The 13,301-nt window shown below is 38.0% G+C and overlaps 1 protein-coding gene across 5 annotated transcripts in view; it reads right to left on the bottom strand.

The window, feature by feature from the left end:
- Positions 1-1,190: 1,190 nt before the first annotated feature.
- Positions 1,191-13,301, bottom strand: part of LOC133155134 (unconventional myosin-Ic-like) — a 40,901-nt gene continuing 28,790 nt past the window's right edge. For all 5 annotated transcript variants that reach the window (XM_061280174.1, XM_061280175.1, XM_061280179.1 and 2 more), the window contains 26 exons: positions 12,690-12,788; positions 11,892-12,002; positions 11,118-11,189; positions 10,892-11,011; positions 10,443-10,516; positions 10,008-10,113; positions 9,462-9,542; positions 8,777-8,868; positions 8,539-8,633; positions 8,113-8,159; positions 7,948-8,028; positions 7,456-7,561; positions 6,903-7,020; positions 6,425-6,538; positions 6,265-6,341; positions 6,058-6,126; positions 5,904-5,988; positions 5,654-5,813; positions 4,936-5,019; positions 4,749-4,842; positions 4,628-4,683; positions 4,428-4,563; positions 4,283-4,353; positions 4,108-4,205; positions 3,263-3,362; positions 1,191-2,730 (listed from right to left, as the gene is read on the bottom strand). In XM_061280174.1, coding sequence (XP_061136158.1) covers positions 2,704-2,730; positions 3,263-3,362; positions 4,108-4,205; positions 4,283-4,353; positions 4,428-4,563; positions 4,628-4,683; positions 4,749-4,842; positions 4,936-5,019; positions 5,654-5,813; positions 5,904-5,988; positions 6,058-6,126; positions 6,265-6,341; positions 6,425-6,538; positions 6,903-7,020; positions 7,456-7,561; positions 7,948-8,028; positions 8,113-8,159; positions 8,539-8,633; positions 8,777-8,868; positions 9,462-9,542; positions 10,008-10,113; positions 10,443-10,516; positions 10,892-11,011; positions 11,118-11,189; positions 11,892-12,002; positions 12,690-12,788 — 2,373 coding nt within the window. In that variant the 3' untranslated portion in view covers positions 1,191-2,703. The remainder of the gene's footprint in view (positions 2,731-3,262; positions 3,363-4,107; positions 4,206-4,282; positions 4,354-4,427; positions 4,564-4,627; positions 4,684-4,748; positions 4,843-4,935; positions 5,020-5,653; positions 5,814-5,903; positions 5,989-6,057; positions 6,127-6,264; positions 6,342-6,424; positions 6,539-6,902; positions 7,021-7,455; positions 7,562-7,947; positions 8,029-8,112; positions 8,160-8,538; positions 8,634-8,776; positions 8,869-9,461; positions 9,543-10,007; positions 10,114-10,442; positions 10,517-10,891; positions 11,012-11,117; positions 11,190-11,891; positions 12,003-12,689; positions 12,789-13,301) is intronic.

Raw genomic sequence — 13,301 nt, 5'->3', positions numbered from 1 at the left:
CGCTACCTTTTATTGATAAAAAAAAAATAATCAAAGGGCTAACGACAAAAGCAATCATTCAAACCTACGGATAATTTCAATTATTTTATTTTTGAATTAAAATAATTTCAATTCCAATCTCACCGCTCATCTATTTTGCTTGCCAGAAATTTCACATGTATGCACAAATGGATGACAAAAGAATGAGTTTGTTTTTTTCTGTACATGTCAAATTTATTCAACACATCTTTAGTATGGTATGTTTCTTAGTGTGCTGGCATAATTATACATTAGATTAGATCATACTGTAATAGAGCTGACAAAGTGTATCTTCAAAAAAAAAACATTAGGATTTGGTATCAATTATCACAAGGCGTTTTTTCAAAATAGTAAAACAACAATAAAATGTTGCTCTGGCAGACTTAACAGAAAAGGTTGTACGAGTCATAAGTCTCTTAATATTGCTATGCAACAAGCCACATTCAGCAATTATATGAATTTTGCCCCCCAAAATGTTTTTAAATCATCAAACTCGGCTTGGACATTTCATTTATAGCAGAACACAAACTGTACAAGTCTCCCTCCTGAAATCAAATCAGATCAAAACAATTAACAAGAACGATTCAAAATTATACAACAGATAATGATCAAAATGGTTCTTTGGCTTTTAAGTGAAGCAGCAGTCTTGGCATATTGCACCCGCCTCAGAGTGAAGTTTGCAAAAACAACCATTGGGAACCATTTGAGGGACCCTTTGGAAATGAGGTTCAAAGCTTCTCCCCGGCAACCGGGATTTGGCTGAGTTTCAATTACACATCAATTTTCATAACTGCTCTATCATAGGAATTGCTGCTACATACAGTATATATTAGAATATTTTCTGTATACGTGTAAATATTTATGTGTGGGACCTCAGTCTATATAAAAGTCAGGCCCTGTTTACAGTTAAGCCCAAAATTATTTACACACAGGCTACATTTTAAATGATCTCCAATCGCTCACAGCGCATGTCATGAGTGGTCATGCAGGTCAACCACAGTCAGTCACCAGTTTTATTAGACATATTAAAAATATATAAATTTCATTGTTCTATTATTCTTACACTTGATTTATTCGTAATCCTCCATTTAATTTATGTCATCCTTCTAAAGGTTTGCAGTGACTTTTAGGATATCGGAAATCATTCGACTTGCCTGAATTGATGGAGTGTGAATATTATGGACATGGAAGTTTTCATCAAATGCTAAAATGAAATAATTTAGTTTTTTTTTTTTATTAAGCATAGGTCAATTACCTGTTTACCATGGTTTTAAAAAGTCGAGGAGTGTATATATATATGATAAAAGTTTCTTAAAGTATAAATATTCTCTATTCTGTTTAAAAAATAAAAGACACTGTGTTCAAAATGTGACAAAATGTTGTCTTTACTTACCTATATATTACAAATAAGGTCATTTTAGAGATGTAATTTTAAAACCATGATACCGGTTTTGCGCTGTTATCTCATCAGCCCACGCCTAATTTTTCATTATTGTTCAAATTAAAATTCCCTTGAACCTTGAATTGTGGCCCTGGATGAAAAAACGTTGGGCTTAAAGTTACAATATTGCTGGTGACATGCTGGTTTGAACACAAAATTGTGGGCATTATGCAAAAGCCATCTGACAGTAATGATAATTTCCAAGCCAATTAAACAGCAACAAAACAACACAAAGTTAACATTAAATAAGCCGAAGTGAAGTGGCTTAAAATCATTCGGCCTTTACGTCAATTTCAGCTTGAATTAGCCACCTAACATAAAACCCACACACATTTTCAATGAACAGCTATAAATTGTGAGTTTTTGTCTTTTAGAGGCACAGCGGCATAAAACACAAGAGTAGCTGTAAACCCGTCACAAGCTACAAAGACCAGTCAGGTTATACAAATTAGAGAAGAGGCACAAGAATCGAAGCAGAGAAGGCGTTGGGAAGGCTGGAGGAGGTGCCATTCACCAGAGTGAGCAATGCTGACACATTGTCATTACAAATATATTAGTTAATGGGAAAGGGACAAGCACAAGGTGAGAAACAGCTGTCTGACAATCCCCTGAGCGTCCGGCTCCCCTCTTCTTCACACACATTAAAAGTTTTTCATTTGCTGCTCCTTTTGTTTAAAAGTAGTACACATGACGAGTACAGTAGTATGTCCATTACTCAAAGCTAACTGCCTGTTATTGGAGTTGTTTACCAATCCCTTCAACTCTTTGTCCACATGCAAAATCAGACTTTCAAACCTACTATGAAAACCACTGACAAGAGAGTAATAAAAGAAAAAGCAGGAAAAATATATAACATCCTGATTTCTCCACGATGACCCCTTTTCTTCTCTCGTTGTTTGCTTCTGTTCCCAAATAAATCACTTATAAACACAAACGTTACTAGAAAAACACATAGATGATATTCCTCGGCCCTACTTCTAAAATGACATTATTCCAACAATATTAACCCCCTCAAAATAGAACATATAAACATAAATATATCAATTAGTATTGCTGGATCGTTTATCTTGAAATTGGAAGCCAACGCCCCCACAACGTGATGATAAGCTGGCACCTGATTGGCTAAAGCAGAGGAGGGCTTGAGGTCAAGTGATTCAAAGATAGAAGAGTACATTGCGTCTGTGTGTGCGCGTGTATGTGTTTGTGTCTGTGTGTGTGCATTCAATATCAGAGGATCTGGATCATCATCTGGAGTTCAATCTTGGAGCCGTCTGAAAGAAATGTAGTCGAGACAAAGGTCACATCAAGTGGACAACCCAGAAGTGACATCAACTTTTCCATTCTGATGTTGTCAAGGAGTGAAAATGACTTTCATCAACTAGTTTGGTGCCAGGTAGTAAACACTATTTAGAAACTAAGCTGAATTTTAGTTAGCTCACAATCAGATTCAGACAAAATTGCACTTAAAGAGGAATAAAGAAGTCACGGGGGTGGGAGCTCTCTTTTTACAAGCGTTTCGCAGCCGTGAATAACATAAATTCGTCTAATTGCCAATAGATGTTCCTGGCACAAAGATGCCACCAGATGGAGACAGAGCATTTTTTTTTACGATAGACACGTTTTTCAGCAAACAAAAATCCATCTGCAGGGTTGACTGTACAATAAATCGTAATGGCTTTGTGGCAATACGGCAAATACTGGCCACAACTATTTTGCATATTCAATACAAAGATCTTCAAGATGGCACCCAGAATGAAGATAGTTTGATTGTATTCTTCAAAAATAGGGAATTTGACCACTCACCACAGATAGGTGCCCATTCTTAGCCTTGGCCACCAGTAGCTCTGATCCAGGTATGAAGTCAATGAACCCCTCTTTTCCTTGGCCCACTGTGAATTTTATACTAGAAGGAAAGCACAAACACAATTTGGTACGTTAAGACAACAACGCAAATAAGTAACGCCACAACAAGAACAACAACACGTTTTTACTGAATATCGTGGTGCAAGCTATATGCGAGCCTTTGGATTTGAAAATTGGATGAGTTTTAGGCAAATGTTTCCTGTCGCTAACAAAATATTTCACAGATGGGATAAAGTATTAATCGTGGCATGATTTCTTTCCATCCAAACAACCCGACTCTGCTTTCATCTGTCAACAGAATAATTTGCCAACAGTAATGTGCAACACACAGGCAACTCTTTTGCAAACTTCAACTCTGTAAACTTTTTTCTGGACAGCGATAGCTCGCTCTGTGTTGTCTGTCATCAATGAAATCAATTATTGATTGATGTTTTACTCAACCCAGATTTCTCAACAGAGATGTTAGCATGTGCCAAATAATTTCCCAACACTCTTGAATTGTGGACATGTGATGTGCAACTCTGCAAGAACGTGCGTGGCCAACACGCAAGGGTTGACTGTATTGAATAAATGAATGCAATTTTCCCCAAACATTGCAGATGGCTTTATAATCCATTTACATTTTCCGGAGACAAAATTCTTATTATGTTAACAAACAGCCCAACCAACAGCATTTTGTCTCTTCTGAGTTAAGAACAAAATGTAAACATCACTTTATCACTGTGTAAGGATAAATACTGACGATGATGTAACGTCTGGTCTCACCGATCACAGATACTTCTTACCTGCCCTGGTTGATGTTGATGCTGTTTACTTTGTCAGCACATATGGCAATCTTGGTCAAGGTCTCAATCACGTGGTCGCTTTGTAGAACCACATCTCCCTGTGGAATTTAAACCCAAATATGAAGGTATTGTGTTAAGCAAAACAAACTGAGTCCAGTGCTTGCACAAGCACTACCTTCTGTTTGTTGTCATCACTGGGCACGTGCAGAACAAATAGACCATCGCTGAGAGAGCTGACTGAGATACCTGCGCAGCAAATTTCAATGAACAAGGGGCTGTTGATTAAAAAAAACCTGTGTGCTCGGGAGTTGACCTCTGACCTTTCAGAGCATCGTAGTCAATGCGTTGCTTGAGCTTGGCATCTTCTACAATCACGGCACAGTTTGCCGTGAGAAGCAGCTGGCGTGGACGGGCCTTGTAGCCCTTCCTGTCGTATTTAGTGACTGGCACTGCATACTGGAAATAAGAGAAGAAAGAAGTAAGGAATCGTATCAACTGAACGGAGCTGGACTCAACTAACCTTCAACTTTTCGTTTCCTAGTGTCTGCAGGACCTTGGGATTTATGTTCTCACCATCTGAGAAGAGTTGAGGAGTCAGCATTTTCTGTAGCGTGTGAATTTGTCTGTTTGAAAATACTTACCCAGTCTAGTGCTGACAAACAGTTTGGGCACACTTTGTGGATAGTTGTCTTTTTTTTCCTTAAATATCTCACTTGCGATCACCTTTTGCTCCATCTAGCCATATAGCATTGAAAAATAAAGCGGTTGGTCAAATATTAAAAGACACACGATGGGGGACAATGTGAAATCTGACTCAAAAAACATCACCTGGTGTTTCCATTCAGGGCTAATCTTCTTGCAGTAGATCCAAACCATGTTCTGCATGCAGAGCTTGCGCAAATGTTCAGATGCCTAAAAACACAGATAGTCGTGTCCAAGGTTATTATTAGAAATGCAATGATAATCGATTAATCGACAAGTAATCAATTACTACATCAATCAATGATTTTTGCTAATCAGTTAATTGTTTAGATACGTTTTTTTCAATTTAAAATTGTCCAAACCGTTTGAATTTCAACTTGTCATCTCTAAATATTCTCTTATCTCTGTCATCCTCCATGAAAGGAGACTTATAATATTATTGAATAGAAATAAAACATTTGCTTTTACTTTGGAAACCAATGATTATAGTGATCAATGATCTGTTAGTGAAGAAAATATAAATTAACTATATTAACTAGGGTTGTAACTAATGATTATGTGAATAGTTGATTAATCTGTTGATTATTTTGCCGATTAATCGATGAAGAAGATAAAAAAAAAACATGCTTTAATTTCCATGCCTTTATTTTAATCACAGGACATTAATAGTTAATGAAAGCTAATATAACAACTACAATTTAAAAAAAAATCTTAATCAAATAAAAAAAAAAAACGAGAATGCTTTTGTCAGTTAATATTACAAATGAACTTTCGAGTTCATTTTATTATATATATTCAAATCTAGTGTTTCACCATGTTTGAGAAATGTGTGTGTAATTCTTACCTCTGTAAGAGCTGCTGGTGGCGTCGGCCAGCTTTTGTCCAGAACGTTCTTTGGCAGGTTTCTGCGTAAATTCATGAGGAAGGAATAGCGCACGTAATCCAGGAAATACTCATTCTCCGGACAGCGCTCCTTGTGTCGGTAAATGAAGCCTTTGATGAACCTGGGTGTGATGAAAAGAAATTTTAAAACACTTGATTTACCAGATTTTCACAGTTGAAATGAATAAAAATGCTTTCTCGTCTTTGTGTACCTGCGGATAGTGTCAGCAGCCTGTCGCCTGCGTTTGGCCCTCCTCCTGGCTAAGATCCCCCTCCACCATGCTTGAATGGCAATAACTGAAAAACATTATTCCACAGATGTTCAATAAACCAGAAGAAGGAAACAGTAGGTTATCTATTCCTTACCTGAAGTTCTAAGTTTTTGGTACTTGGACCGCTGGCTGTAGCCCCTCCATTCTGACTGCAATATGGTAGCTGGAGGAGTAAAAAGAAGTGAAAAATTATTCGAAACAATTATTGTATGCAAGTCAAAGCTTTGAAGAACTTCAATAGTATTTTGCGTATATTGTGAAAGTGACTGTGGTGTATCATCAGCAATGGACTCTCTCTCACCGAGACTATGCTTTCTGGTCTCGAGGGCCTCCTCAGTGGCAAATAAGGTCTTTGGAAAACGGATGAAAAGTTTTGATCTGCAAAGTGGAGTTTATTTATAAAAAATCATTCAGTATATTAATACATTATATATACATGTGTGCCAGTGTGTGTTAATGACCTGCCCAGCTTGTATTCCTCGGGCTTGTAGCCCAGATGCTTGACCAACACAGCAACTCCATCTGACAATTTGCCCTTCCAGTTTGGCCAAGTCTCTGGGCACAGGGACTTGTACCTAAATGAAATACAACAATTCATTTAAAAAGCCGAAACATCAATGAGGGTTTAATATTTTAGACAGAATGATTTGTAATTAGAAAAATGGCAAACAAAAGAGGGCTGGTTGAAAGTACACGAAGCTTACTGTATCAAATATTTGCTTTACAGACACTTTACATTTGCCAATCCCTGTTCATGGACCGAGCAGGCTAAAAACTGTTTTTCAGTGATTCTTGTCAGGTTTAAAGAGGATTATCAACTCTGTTCAAATTAGCACTCACAATAGATGACTGAGCTTTGGCCAGTGGGTCCAACACGTGAGTATTGTATGACATGAATGAATTGTATCTTAATGATGGGATCAAATATATTCTGATCACCTCTGCAAGAAAACCTCATAGCGTCGTCTGTAAGCAAAGCCGGCTCGCCTCACTCTCAGATTCTCCATCAGTCCCAGATACTTGACCTGGTGACGGATCAGAACATCGTCAAAGCGACCTGGCAACAAGAGGAGGGGGTAGAAAGTTTAGAGTCGGGTCACAATAGCCTGAGAAAAATGTATAGTTTGTTGGATAAAATGAGTGAGCAGTAGGAGTGACAAAGAGAAACAGTGTGAACTAACAAAAGGACAACTGTAGGGGCAAACAAAGGCCAGCGCAGTATACGAACGAGTTTACGCTGTAGCCAGTGACGTGGCGATAAACCAAGTGCTTTCCTTGGAATCAGCAAGAACAGGATTAAAATGACGTCTACGTAGAAAATATTAGCTTGTGGAAGCTGCTAAGCTGCTTTGGCTGTGTTTACAAGAGTGGTTACGTGAAGCTGACATAATACTTTTGAAGCTTCTCACTTGATCAAATGTATTAGAGTCCAACATAAAACCCAATTGTTCACTTGATGAGAAAAAAATAAAAATAAAACAAGACTTCATACTTGCTTGCTTGGAGTCATTGGGCTTGATGCAGCGAACATATGACGGTTCCTTGGACATGAGGATCTCCATGAGTTTTGCCAGACTGGCCTTGAACTGGGTTGCTGCCTGGTAAGGCAGACAAAAACAAGACAGAAAACGGATGAAGACGGCAGATCCAATGCAGCTTAAAAAGCTGATGAAAAAGGATGAAAGCGCAAATTGAAGCCGCATGGGTCCACACTGGGGGATCGATGCTGACGTTCAAAAAGGAGGAGTGGAGGCAAGTGGTGACGGAGTGAGTGAACATTGGCTGTCGTTGAGGAGAAGGACTCTTCCCTCACTAGCCAGTGACAGCACAACCAGTGTGGGTGCATGTGAAGGCCATTCCTCAGTGAGTGGGCAGCAGCAGAGAATCCCCATCACACTGCCCACTCAACACTGAGGGAACACATGTCTGTTTGTTTTGCGTTGGGAAAATATGTTGGGACGCATGAGAATGAGGCACATATTACCGTGTCTGGACGTTTCTTGTCACTCAGCTCATCTCTGTTGAAACACTGGTTCAGAATCTTGTTCTCAGACATGCACATAACCTTCAAATGGAAATGGAATGTTCACATACCGCATCAAACACAAACCTTCTAATGACAATCTTGAGCTGTGTCAATTAGTCTCACCTCTTTTAGGTTCCTAAAGAGCAGGTCATTGTTCTTGTCCAGAAAACCTGGAGACAGGATTCATTTCAATTTGGATACATCATGCACTAACCAAGTACAATTTTTCCACTTACCCATTTCACATATTTTACTTGAAGTCTCTTTTGTGTCAAACCGTCAACTCATATAAACATACAATAGTTTTTATAAACACATTGTTTTTCACCTCACACCAAAATCTTATTTAGGTTTAATTTTTTTTTTTTCCACAACTGATTATTTTGTCCAAACAGTACAATTGTGTAGGTGACTATGGGAAGTTCTACACTTATTTTTGAATGTTTCAGTTGGACTTGAATGCATCACTTTAAAATCACATTAGTCCACATTTTGGGATCATCTGGGACTTTAACCTAGAAGCTAACTTTTTGTGAGCAGTGTACGTACCATTGACATTGTAGTTGACCTCTCCAGCATAATGCAGCAGTCGGAATTCATCACGACCCATTATCTTCCGCGTCTTTCCATCAGCAAGCTTGTGACTGCAAGGAAAGCACATAATGTCCATACACACAAACTCAACATGCCTTAACAGGTCTGCCGCAATATTCAAAAAGCAAATAGTGAACCACAATAAGATCACGTATGTAAACATCAGTGATGCTGTGTTAGAAATAGAACTGACGTGACAAAGTGTGGATGGCCCCCAACGGTGTTCTCCAGCTTCTCTAGGAAGGTGATGTCACTGGCATCTCCAGGTCTCAGACACTCTTCATCCTGTGGCAGGATTGAAAGAAAAGTATTAAGCGATTAAAATTGGAATCAGACCCCATATCAGTGAAAGGTTTATCTATAGGTTTATAAATATAAGTATTTATGAAGTCATGTGAAATTACGCATTCAACTAAATTCTGTAAGATGTCTATTTCCAAATAATTGAGAATGAGCCATTCCAAATTGTATTATGATAGTGCCATGTGACGTAAAAGTAGGGCAAATTTGAATAAACCATTTTCATATAAAGTTTCTCTGACTCTGTCACGGCTGGATCAATATTGGCCATTGTCAAGCGATAGCTACAACACGGAAGCACTACCATGTCAAAGATAAACAGTAAAAGCTGAGATGTCGTGCAACGATTAACATTGGATGACAAAGTTGAATTCTGATTAGATGCAAATATTTTGTGTTTGGCAAATCTGTCGATGTAGTAACAGGGGTGTTTGTGTTTGCCACGCTCAGATCTGCTTCAATAATCATTGACCAAACCAAATGACTTGAGATTGTCAACATCAATTTTTAATCGGGCTAAAAAACAAACAAAACATAGCCTTCTGGGTAAGGTAATAAACGAGCTATGAATTTCTCACCAGAATGGATATGATGCCTTTAAACTTTTCCTCCACCAGGTCACAGATGATCTTGTTGTTGAAGTACTGCACCGGTTCCCACTAGAAAGAAAAAACATTGTTGAGCAAGATTTGAAAAAAAAAGTAATTTAAGAGGCCTGTCTGACAAAATGTGATTTAAATGTGCCTGACAATAATTTGTCAGGTCACTAACCTACATTTGCCTCATATGGTCTTAGGAGAAAAAGCCATACAAATTATATGTGACAGCCTATTAAGCCTATTAAGGGTGAATCCATGTTGTTTCCTTCAACTAAACCCAAAAACCAGCTTTGTTCATAAAATGCATACCAAAAAGCATACATGAAGTAAACACAAATGAAAGCAAACATTTTAAAAGTGTCCTTTTGTTTTTATCTACCCAATTGAATAGCTGTAAAAACACCCAAGATGAGCCCATGTTTCCTTGTGGTGTTTCCTCTAAGAATATTAATAATAATAATAAAAGGGAATAATATTTTCCTTTTTTTTGCTTTCATGAATGCGTGTGTGTAAAAGCGGACTGACCGTGATGCCTTCGGCTTCATACTCCTCCTGCTCCGACTTGAGCGTAAGCTCAATGAAGAGCTGCTGCAACTTTTCATTACAGTAGTTGATGCAGAACTGCTCAAAGCTGAAACATAACAGCATCATCAACTCAAGTCGGGAAAATGTGAACATTTTTATTACTCTAAACATGATATTCTGATTAATATTGTGCCTGTGGAAAATATATATAAAATGTTGGATTTGAGTTCCCCTTTAAAACTTGCAATGGTAAATCATGCTGTTACCACATCATGAGGACCTAATCCTTCAATCTGCTCAACATCAACATACAGACAAGCCACGAGAAAGCTTAAGATCATCACTGCTTGCTACACTTAACCATAAATCAGTTGACCTACAGTACATAATATATTAATATTATCATTAATTGAGTCCAGGTAATTAGTTATTTACCTGTTATGCTGGAAGACTTCAAAACCATAAATGTCCAGCAGCCCAATGACAGAGTAGTGCTTATAAGAGTCATCCTGCAAAACACAACAGTTCCCTTTAACATTAACAGTTGCTCATAATGCCTCTGTTGAATGAGAAAGTTATCTTTGTATCAGTTTTCTAAATTACAAAAACTTGCCTTTTAAATAGGGGTGTGTAGACTTTTCATATCCACTACAATTATATGCATAAATATAATATTTGGTTGATGTAAGTATAAATAGAGTATATTAGCACGTATGTTTCTGATTCACATTGCAATATAATCCAGTACAGACATTTGTGTTGACTTGAAAATAATGTCCACAAGGTGGAGCTGTAGTATACAAAAAAAAAAGAGGCAAGATACACTGCTCAGTCATGCTTGAATAGTCAAGGTGCAATTTAAATGTGTGTGAGCATGTACGCACCGTGTATGCCAGTGAAGTGTTGATTTTGTTGACAAGCCAGGTGAAAGTGCGCCCATACACTGCTTTTGACAAAGCATCCCGAGCTGAGGAAGCTTGTTCCAGGTTCAGAGGGCTGATCAGCTGTTAGGGGGTAAAAAAAGACATTAGATCCACTTATAGTGTACATGTTTTAAATACAAAAGATAATCACACACCTGCGCTACAATGAGTGTGCATCTAATCCTACCTCCTCTCCCTTGGCACTAATCTTTTTGTGTGTAAGTGCCTCCGTCAGCACGCCCCCGTTCACTCCTAACAACTGGAGAGACATAACATCATTAGCAGGCACAACAGCCAGATAGTCACCTACCGTACACAAGAGATAAATCGTAAGACAGATGTGGCATCATATCTGCAAGATAGTATTTAGTGAATCTCTGTGATTTGAAAAAATTAGGGGATGAATGAAGTTGTGCGGTGAAAATTCATCGTCAACTTATCCATTATAAGATTAATCAGCAATGATTTTAATAATGGAGCAGCTAAACTGTTATTCACTAAACAATATCCCAAAACAACCAATAGGTGGTTAATAAACAGTAATTGAGCAAAAAAGTAGTGATGGGAAAATGAAGCTTCATGAATCAGTTGTTGTATTCGTTGGCTCCTCTAGATGACAATGTTGGTTTAAAGTGAGGGTTTTAAGAAATGGCAAGTCGGTGGGCTTTCAGCTCTTCTGTGAACAGAGCGTGCCATCTAGAGGTCTAAGTGAACACAACAACGAGTTCATGAATCATCTTGAAGCTTCATTTGCCCATCATTACAAAAAAGTGTTATAGTACTTTCAAGTGAAACATATAAACTGAATAGGCACTGTAAGCCTGTTTCATTATAAAATGGTGTAAATGCATCAATCTTTATCTAATTTATGTCTTACTTCCTTGGGGAGATTACTTAAAGTAAACACATCTTGATCACTTTTTTGTGAGTGCCAATAAATTTGCTTTCCGCAACATCTTACCCTTGCCAAGTACTTGATCTGTGTGTCAGAAGTGATGCAGGCAATGCCGTCCTCACCACCATACTGAACATTTCCCAAGTGAAGCACGCTTGCAATTATATTCAACAACTCCTACACGAAAAAATACATAGTGTGAGAAGAATGTGGAGGGGGTACAATAAGAGTAGTGAGCGGCTGGCAATCAAAGAACATTGGAAAGGAAATTGTGGCAGAAGCAGGATATAAACGGGAAGGCAATATCCTAAAAGTGATAAGATGAAGTGTATCATTATGTGCAATTGGGAAGACAAAAAAGCTTGTGCCAGGCAACTTCAGGATTATACAGACAATGTAATCATTTGAAACATGTGGATTGGATTTTTACTATTGCCAAAAAGGGGGGAGCGCAATTCCCACAAGACTGAGAAGCTACGTAAACAGATTTACGTCCCCACAGGGGAAGACATACTTTATCGTCTTTCTCTCTCTCCTCTTAAATGTTTTTGTTTTTTAGCAGTGACTGTCAGATCTGGAAGCAAGCCCAGAACCATGAACCTGTCAGAACACGCTGAGCATAATTTCTCAGGTCTTAAAAAAAAAAAAAAAAACTCAAAAACACACCTCACAATAGTTGGAAAACACTCTGAATTATATAGTGCATTGACTATACATATAAATGGTCAAACTTCCCCCATAAATTATAATCTCTGCACCTTCTTCAATTGTTAACACTTTAGAGATGTTGCACCGCCCGGTGGTGATAAAACAAATGTCAATTACGTCAATTAACGCTTCACTTTTGGTGCGCAATGTCCTTACCTCAACCTCGTGTTCTTTAAATCCGATCACAGTCAACGCCTTCCTCACCACTTTCCAATCACTGCGGTCATTGATGGAGCTCACTTTGGGACAATTACCCTAATGATCACACACACACACATACAAATCTGAAAAAAACTCAAAAGCTATCAAATTCGTGTCTAATCCATCATCCAGTTATTTATTTTTGGTAAACCTTGTAAAGTCAAAAATGTCCACAAACATCCGCAAATCAGTTGGGGTGGAAATGTGTGACTAACTAAACACTAATGTGCACAAAAACACATGTGGGGTGTTTTTCATGTAATGTGTGTGCATGTGTGTGCAGAGGTACGGGTTCCATTAGTGCCTGAAGGCACATTGGCCCCTGGAGAAAAAAAGGCTGACAGAAAGACCATTAAGCCAAACTCCCTTTGGGATTTCCTCTGTCACAAACAAATTCACACACAATCCTACACACACTTACCAACTGTTCTTTAGAGGTGTGGTCATAGAATAACATAATATATATTTTTTGTTATTAAAATCCAAGGGACAGAAACACTCCTAATATAATGGCGATAAAATTCATTGTACAAAAAAGGAAGTGAGTCAGATGAAAACTATTTTTCT

The sequence above is a fragment of the Syngnathus typhle genome, linkage group LG6, assembly GCF_033458585.1.
Source record: "Syngnathus typhle isolate RoL2023-S1 ecotype Sweden linkage group LG6, RoL_Styp_1.0, whole genome shotgun sequence".
In the NCBI taxonomy this organism is placed as follows: Eukaryota; Metazoa; Chordata; class Actinopteri; order Syngnathiformes; family Syngnathidae; genus Syngnathus; species Syngnathus typhle.
This window is presented reverse-complemented; position numbering and strand designations above follow the sequence as displayed.